The sequence below is a fragment of the Salmo salar genome, chromosome ssa08 (genome assembly GCF_905237065.1).
Source record: "Salmo salar chromosome ssa08, Ssal_v3.1, whole genome shotgun sequence".
NCBI classification, from domain to species: Eukaryota; Metazoa; Chordata; class Actinopteri; order Salmoniformes; family Salmonidae; genus Salmo; species Salmo salar.
Window position 1 is genome coordinate 21,527,565 of NC_059449.1, and position 9,004 is coordinate 21,536,568.

At 42.3% G+C, this 9,004-nt stretch overlaps 1 protein-coding gene across 1 annotated transcript; it reads left to right on the forward strand.

The window, feature by feature from the left end:
* The first annotated feature begins 2,930 nt into the window (after positions 1 to 2,930).
* On the forward strand, positions 2,931 to 7,759 carry LOC123744174 (C-type lectin domain family 4 member G-like). The gene is made up of 5 exons (XM_045722622.1): positions 2,931 to 3,269; positions 3,852 to 3,953; positions 4,513 to 4,755; positions 4,936 to 5,096; positions 7,670 to 7,759. The coding sequence occupies exons 1-5, from the start codon at positions 3,167 to 3,169 to the stop codon at positions 7,757 to 7,759; spliced, it is 699 nt and encodes a 232-aa protein (XP_045578578.1). The 5' UTR covers positions 2,931 to 3,166.
* Positions 7,760 to 9,004: the final 1,245 nt, after the last annotated feature.

Below are 9,004 nucleotides of genomic sequence, written 5' to 3' on the forward strand. Positions count from 1 at the left end.
CTAAGCAATGGAAAAATCCTAGAGGAAAACCTGGTTCAGTCTGCATTCTACCAGACACTGGGAGATTAATTCACCTATCAGCAAGACAATAACCTTAAACACAAGGCCAAATCTACACGGGAGTTGATTACCAAGAATACAGTGAATGTTCCTGAGTTGCCAAGTTACAGTTTAGACTTAAATCTACCTGAACATCTATGGCAAGACCTGGAAATGGTTGTCTAGCAATGGTCAACAAGCAATTTGACAGAGTTTAAGAACTTTGAAAAAATAATGGACAAATGGTGGACAATCCAGGTGTGGAAAGACTCACAGCTTTAATCGCTGCCCAAGGTCCTTCCACAAAGTATGAACTCAGCGGTGTGAATACTTATGTACATTTTTAAAAATTACTTCACTTTGTCACTGTGGGGTATTGTGTGTTTTTTTTTTAAACTATGTTTCTCTCTCTCTCTCTCCTCAATTCATCCTTCCTTGATTCCTCCTTGCATCCTCTTGGTCTCTTCGCTTCCTTCTAAAAACCCATTGGATACTATTGGCCAATGGGAAGGACTGTTGGACTTTCTCATCTAATCGGGAGGAGATGGGAGTAGAAGAGACAGGAGGAGAGGAGACAGGATGGGAGAAGAGGAGACCGGAGGAGAGGAGACCGGAGGAGAGGAGATGGGAGGTGAAGAGATGGGAGAAGAGGAGAAAGGAGCCTTAGTGTCAGAGGGAGACATAGGAGGAAGAAGAAAATTAAGAGAATATCTGAAGAGAGAAAGAATAAGACACATATTTGTTCTGTTTAGATTTAGAGGAGAGTATGTAGACATACTGTACTCTGTAAAATGATTCTTCATTCTTTTTTTAGAAACATGTCATGTGATTTGCCATAGGCTTTTGCTTGGTAAAAAAAAGAAAAAGGTGGGACCAATTATTAACCTATGCTTATCACTTCAATATTAAGAATAACAAAGTCACAGATTAATAAATAAAGGAACAATGTCCTTTAAAAAGGTCTACCAGCTTCCTGATTGAATGTGATTAGATACTTAAAACCTCTTGGGGCTAGGTGGGACGCTAGCGTGCCACCCGTGGTGCACTCCATCAACAGCAGGTGCATTTCAAGAGCGGCAAATTTGAATCCAAATAAATGTCAAAATTCACATTTTTCAAAAATACAACTATTTTACACCATTTGAAAGATAAACATCTCCTTAATCTAACCACGTTTTACGATTTCAAAAAGGTTTTACGGCGAAAGCATAAATTTAGAGTATGTTAGGACAGTACATTTACAAGAGTTGTGTGTAATGTTTTGTCAAGTCAAAGACAGGGTCACCAAAACCATAAAACCAGCTAAAATGATGCACTAACCTTTTACAATCTCCATCAGATGACACTCCTAGGACATTATGTTAGACAATGCATGCATTTTTAGTTCTATCAAGTTCATATTTATATCCAAAAACAGCGTTTTACTATGGCATTGATGTTGAGGAAATCGTTTCCCTCCAATAACCGGCAGTCAAGTCAGCGTAACAAATTAAATAATTAAAATTAGAAAACATTGGTAAAATATTATATTGTCATTTAAAGAATTATAGATTTACATCTCTTGAACGCAATCAACTTGCCAGATTTAAAAATAACCTTACTGGGAAATCACACTTTGCAATAATCTGAGCACTGCGCCCAGAAAAATACGCGTTGCGATACAGACTAGACGTCATGTTGGGGAGATCTAAAATCGAAAATACTATGTAAATAATCCATTACCTTTGATTCTCTTCATCAGATGTCACTTCCAGGTATCACAGGTCCATAACGAATGTAGTTTTGTTCAAAAAAGCTCATCATTTATGTCCAAAAATCTCCGTCTCGTTAGCACATGATGTAAGCCAGCCGGACTTCTCGTCATGAACGAGGGGAAAAAATATATTTCCGTTCGTTCAAACATGTCAAACATTGTATAGCATAAATCATTAGGGCCTTTTTTAACCAGAACATGAATAATATTCAAGGTGGACGAATGCATACTCTTTTATAACGTATTGGAACGAGGGTACCCAACATGAACTCGCGCGCCAGGTGTCTAATGGGACATCATCGTTCCATGGCTCTTGTTCGGTCAGATCTCCCTCCAGAAGACTCAAAACACTTTGTAAAGGCTGGTGACATCTAGTGGAAGCAATAGGAAGTGCCAAAATATTCCTAAACCCCTGTGTTTTTCAATGGGATAGGTTTAAAGTCAATACAACACATCAGGTATCCACTTCCTGTCAGAAAATGTCTCAGGGTTTTGCCTGCCAAATGAGTTCTGTTATACTCACAGACACCATTCAAACAGTTTTGGAAACTTTAGAGTGTTTTCTATCCATATATAATAAGTATATGCATATTCTAGTTACTGGGTAGGATTAGTAACCAGATTAAATCGGGTACATTTTTTTTATCCAGACGTGCAAATGCTGCCCCCTAGACCCAACAGGTTAAAATATTGTCATCTGCAGTTGGACACAGAAAGGGCAAAACAGAACTGAGAAGACATACGCATGCTGCACACACACACACACACGTAAAGTTCCCTTTTTAAACATCTGATAAAGATGCAGACATAGATTTCCCCCACCACCTCTGAATAACTCTTCACACTGATGACACAGACAGACTACATAGATAGAAAGAAAGGACCTTATATGGCCATCGATGGCCGGTCACAGAGTACAAGCCATAACATGACTTCCTTATGAATGATACCCCAAACAGGCCTTATAAAGTGATAGGCTGAAAGGCTGCTCTCGTCACGACTTGTTGTCATGCAGCTATCATGTTAAATCGCTGTGTTTAGATTATCCTGTCAGGTCTACCAACTTCCTGCTTGACGGTGATTGAATACTTAAAACATTCTATCAACTGCAGTGGACAACAGAGAGGTACCTGGTGGAGACACATATCAGACCAACTACTCAACTACTTGTCAGTGAAGTTAGAATCTTACAGTAGATATTACCATTAGGAGTCAGTTAGAAAGGTAATCATACAGTAGATATTACCATTAGGTGTCAGTTAGAAAGGTAATCATACAGTAGATATTACCATTAGGAGTCAGTTAGAAAGGTAATCATACAGTAGATATTACCATTAGGAGTCAGCTAGAAAGGTAACTACACAGTTAGTTGAGATGGATGACTACGTCAATGAAGAGGTTATTGAAGGAAACAAAGTTATTGCAGAAAAAAAGATCAGAGCAAAGAAAAGAGTGAAGACTGAGACCCATCGCTCAGGTAAAAACTAGGAAAGCTCTATATCACACACATACTGTACACAGACAAAGACTTAAACACATGAACAAAAGCATAAAAAAATGCTAACTGATAGCAACTTATAGCTTTAACTGTGTTTTGAGACTATACATACAGTTTGTTTACAATATTGTTTAGAAACAATTAATTAAACATGTTATATGTTGGGTTCTGATGGGGAATGAGTGTTGAACTAAGCTCATGAGGCATTTAAAAATGATCATCTTTAAGATTGGATTGGTAGACTTTATATCATAAAACAGCTGTGAGAAACAGTCCTATTGTGGCTGACTATGTCACACCCCCACCCTCTTATACGTGTGTGTGTGTGTGTGTGTGTGTGTGTGTGTGTGTGTGTGTGTGTGTGTGTGTGTGTGTGTGTGTGTGTGTGTGTGTGTGTGTGTGTGTGTGTGTGTGTGTGTGTGTGTGTGTGTGTATGCAGGGGTGTGTGTGTGTGTCTGTGTGTGTGTGTGTGTGTGTGTGTACCTGTGTGTATGTATGCTTGTGCACGTGTGTGTTTGTAGGTATATGTGTGTGTTCTCACATCAGTGTGTATCTCCTCAGGACCTGAGGATTCAGGAAGAACACTCTACAGGATGGTTGTTGTGAGCTTTGGGATACTCTGTGTTCTACAAGGCACTCTCAACATCTCCCTGAGACTAGTCTGTGAGTCTATTGTTATCTAATCATCACACTATATCAGACTTTCACAACAAGGTCCCAACTTCCCTAAGTTCGTCCTCTGTTAGACATGTTTAAGGAACTTGCAAACCACATTCAAGATATTGTATATTCTTTCAGCAGACTTTTTAGACCAGTGTTTCTCAATCCTGGTCCAGGGGAGCCAAAAAGGAGTGCACATTTTTATTTTTGTCATAGCAGCGCACAGCTGATTGAAATGATCAAATCACCATCACACTTTGAGGATTTGAATCAGGTGTGTAATGCTGAGGTCAATACAAAAATGTGCACCCCTTCTAGACCAGTGTTTTTTAAACCTCTTCTCGGGGACTCCCAGCTGTTCCATGCGTATTTCAGGGCTAGCACCTGATTCCAAATGTCAACTAGTCATAAAGCCTTTGAATAGGTGAAATTACCTAGTTTAGGGCTACAACAACATGTTGAAATGTCTGGAGGTACCCGAGGACTGTGTGTTTTTAATGTCTGTCACTTGCAGTAACAAATGACGTTTTCACCAGTAGCTATATGTATCCATCCTATCCAGATAACAGAAGCATCGGAGACTCTGAAAATAAGCATTTCTATCTTCATAAAATTAATATGACTAAAGAGAGAGACCAGCTACAGACAAGTTACAACGGGCTGACTAAAGAGAGAGACCAGCTACAGACGAGTTACAACGGGCTGACTAAAGAGAGAGACCAGCTACAGACGAGTTACAACAGGCTGACTAAAGAGAGAGACCAGCTACAAAGAGAGAAAGACAACTATCATAAGAAGTTAGAAGGCAAGTGAACTGAACTGGTATTCCTTTTGATGTCAATCCTCATCAAAATGACAATTCTAAAGCCTTGAGGAACTGAAACGGTTTTTCTTCAATCATGTCAACTGTATACAACCTTTAGGTAACACTTTTTGGATAGCCCCAAGTAATTATATTTATTTATTGTGTTGTATTCTTCAACAGAGCAAACCTGTTGCTCTAATGGATGGATGAGGTTTGAACGCAGCTGTTACTACATCTCTACTTTCTACATCTCCACTGTGAAGAACACCTGGGATTATGCCAGACAGGACTGTCTGAACAGAGGAGCAGACCTGGTGATCATAGAGAGCAAAGATGAACAGGTAAAAGAGAGAGAGAGAGACTTTTGACTTGTTGTCGTACTGCATACATGTTCCATACTCACCTTGCCCTCTACAGCACGATACAAAAACAACACCACACATCACAATAACCAAAACCTCACCACTTCTACAACATATATATCTAACCGATCTTCCCCAGCTGTACAGACAGCATCCCCAACACACCATATCTCCTGAAACATCTCCACACTTTTTATCATTTTATAGAACTCAAATTCCACCCTAAGGCGCGCAGAGACCATCCCATTAAATAACAGTAAAGGGTCTGTTATCCCCCCACCTTTGATCCTGTTCCTCCTTGTTAACCAAATAGCCAACTTTGCCTGAGAAAACATTTCAATTCAACAACACACATTTGGCCTTCTCCTTATTTAACCTGTTATGGCTAGGGGGCAGTGTTTTCACGGCTGGATAAAAAACGTACCCGATTTAATCTGGTTACTACTCCTGCCCAGTAACTAGAATATGCATATAATTATTGGCTTTGGATAGAAAACACTCCAAAGTTTCTAAAACTTTTTGAATGGTGTCTGTGAGTATAACAGAACTCAAATGGCAGGTCAAAACCTGAGAGATTCCTTTACAGGAAGTGGCCTGTCTGACCATTTCTTGAACTTATTTGCCATCTCTATCTTTTACTAAGGATCTCTGCTCTAACGTGACACTTCCTATGTCTTCCATGAGCGCTCAGAGCCCGGGAAAAACCTGAATGTCGTCATCCCAGTCCCAGGCTGAAACACATTATCGCCTTTCTCAAGTGGCCGATCAAGGGACTGTGGGCTTAGGCGCGTGCCCTGGCTGCCCCCGTCTTTGTGATTTTTCCTCTGTTTGCCGAAAAGGAGATTCCCGGTCAGAATATTATCGCTTTTTTACGAGATAAATTGCATAAAAATTGATTTTAAACAGCGGTTGACATGCTTCGAAGTACGGTAATGGAATATTTAGAATTTTTTTGTCACGAATTGCACCATGGGCGCGACCCTGATTTACCATTTCGGATAGTTTCTGGAACGCACGAACAAAACGCCGCTATTCGGATATAACGATGGATTATTTGGGACCAAACCAACATTTGTTATTGAAGTAGCAGTCCTGGGAGTGCATTCTGACGAAGACAACAAAGGTAATAACATTTTTGTTATAGTAAATCTGATTTTGGTGAAGGCTAAACTTGCCGGGTGTCTAAATAGCTAGCCCGTGATGGCTGGGCTATGTACTTAGAATATTGCAAAATGTGCTTTCACCAAAAAGCTATTTTAAAATTGGACATATCGAGTGCATAGAGGAGTTCTGTATCTATAATTCTTAAAATAATTGTTATGCTTTTTGTGAATGTTTATCGTGAGTAATTTAGTAAATTGTTAGTAAATTCCCCGGAAGTTTGCGGGGGGTATGCTAGTTCTGAACGTCACATGCTAATGTAAAAAGCTGTTTTTTTATATAAATATGAACTTGATTGAACAAAACATGCATGTATTGTATAACATAATGTCCTAGGTGTGTCATCTGATGAAGATCATCAAAGGTTAGTGCTGCATTTAGCTGTCTTCTGGGTTTTTGTGACATTATATGCTAGCTTGAAAAATGGGTGTCTGATTATTTCTGGCTTGGTACTCTGCTGACATAATCTAATGTTTTGCTTTCGCTGTAAAGCCTTTTTGAAATCGGACAGTGTGGTTAGATAAAGGAGAGTCTTGTCTTTAAAATGCTGTAAAATAGTCATATGTTTGAAAAATTGAAGTTTTTGTATTTTTGAGGAATTTGTCATTCGCACCACGCCTATCATTGGATATTGGAGCAGGTGTTCCGCTAGCGGAACGTCTAGATGTAAGAGGTTAAATAACTGTACCCCATTATAAACATCCCAACAGTAAAACCCACCCACAACCTCTCACACAGACATTCGAACAGAGACATTAATGGCATTAACTTGGCACACACAGAAAACACATGAATCACAGTTTCACTCATAACACAGAAAGGACACCCCTGCCTGACTCCTGGTTCAACCCGTGCCAACCAGCTGTTAGTAGCCAGGGTTCCATGTAGAATCCTCCGCTGGACCTCTTTGGGTTTGTAGAGCCCCTACCATCTATAACCCACCATACTCTCCGCCCCACATACCCCCTGCCACTGATGTGCCTTCACTCCTGTTAGGCTCCTAATGTTCCTTACCTTAATGCAGAGGTTGTAGAGGGCTTTACTTCCCACCCCCTCAAACTCCCCCAGGCACGGAGTGTTAAAATCTAACAAGTCCTCCAGACCCCCTTGCCAGTCCCCAGTCTCTGCCGTCACCTGCAGTGGCGGAAACATTGGTGGCCCCTCCTCCTTTGGCCGCTCAAACACCCCCCTTATCGGCTCAGACAGTGCCTCCTGGACCTCCTCCAGGAATCTCTCCAGCAGCCTAAAATACATTATTCCTGTTTGTTGTGCCAGGACTTCTCTCCCATCAGTCGTAGGTCACCCAGCCTTAGTAAACCTGCTGCCATCAGTCGCCTTTGCAGGGTGGATGACTGAACCAATCTCAAAGGGATGTCTGGGTTGTGTCTAAGATAGGCTCCTCCCACACCCACAGCCAAGGCTCCACATGCCCTTCTCGTGTGGGCCTTAATAGCTGCCAGGCCCTAAGCACCCCAGAGTAAAAGTCTGAGAGACCTGCTGTACTCAGTCTCTCCAGCTTCATGAGGAACAGCTGCCAGTCCAACCCTAATCCACCAGCTCTCCTCAGCAGCGCGCATGCTGGTTCCCTCCAGCCAACAACAGTATGGTACAGCAGTCTCTGCGCACGCCTTTAGTCAGAATGCAGCCACCCTGGCCACCCTGCTCTCCAGTTCCACCAGGCCCTGTCCTCCTTCATGGATGGACATGTACAACACTGTCACCCTCAGCCAGTGACGGCCCAACCAGAAAAAAATCCACCAGCTTGTATTTCAGGTCTGTGAGCAGACTGGCGGGAGGGTTGAGGACCGCCAGTTTATGCAACAGGGAAGATGCCACCAGGTTGTTGATTATCAGCACCATCCCTCTATATGACACTTGGGACAGGAGCCACCTCCACCTGGCCAGTCTTAAAACCACTGCTTGTGACAGCCCCTCCCAGTTCTTCCTGACCCACCTCTCCGAGCCCAGGTACACCGCCAAAATGTTAAGCCCTTCACAACCCCACTGCAAACCCCTTATCCCTCCATGCCCCACATAACAGAGCTTTGCTCTTGCCCCTGCTTCACCTTAGCTGATGAAGCTCCTTCGTACACCTTCAGACCATTCTCTAGTGCCTGCATATCCTGCTCATCCCTGACCATCACAGAAATGTCATCAGCATACGCCAACACTGCTATGCCTGTGAACACACCCATGCTTGTCTAGCACACTCCCTGCAGTCTCCTGCGTAGCAGGCCCAAAAAAGGCTCCATGGCTAGTGTATATAACTTCCCTGATAGAGGGCATCCTTGTCTAATGCCCCAGCTCACCCAGACTGGCCTACTGAGCCCTCCTCCCACCTTGACCATACATTACGCTCCAGCATACAACATCCTCTCACAGGCCGAAAACCTTTACCCAAACCCAAACATCACAGTAAACAGATACTCATGGCCCACTCTATAAAAAAAACCTTCTCTTGATATAGATAGACCATTTCAAAGTTCACATCAGAACCTCTCGACAAGTCCAACGAGAACACGTTGTCCGTGACTGAGCGTGCACGGTACACAATATGTCTGGTCCTTGTGTACTATAGAGTCCAGATAGGACTTCAGTCTGTTAGAGAGGACCTTGGCAAATATCTTGTAGTCCGCACAGAGCAATGCCACAGGCCTTCAGTTCTTAAGTTCACACACAAGTCCCCTTTTTTGGGCAGGAGAGTCAGAGCCACCCGACGCCAGCTC

Coding starts and splice junctions, on each gene's coding strand:
- LOC123744174 (XM_045722622.1), top strand. CDS start 3,167: ATGGATGACTACGTCAATGAAGAGGTTATTGAAGGAAACAAAGTTATT. Junction 4,756..4,935: donor CTATCATAAGAAGTTAGAAG/GCAAGTGAACTG, acceptor ATTCTTCAACAG/AGCAAACCTGTTGCTCTAAT. Junction 5,097..7,669: donor TAGAGAGCAAAGATGAACAG/GTAAAAGAGAGA, acceptor GTTGTGTCTAAG/ATAGGCTCCTCCCACACCCA.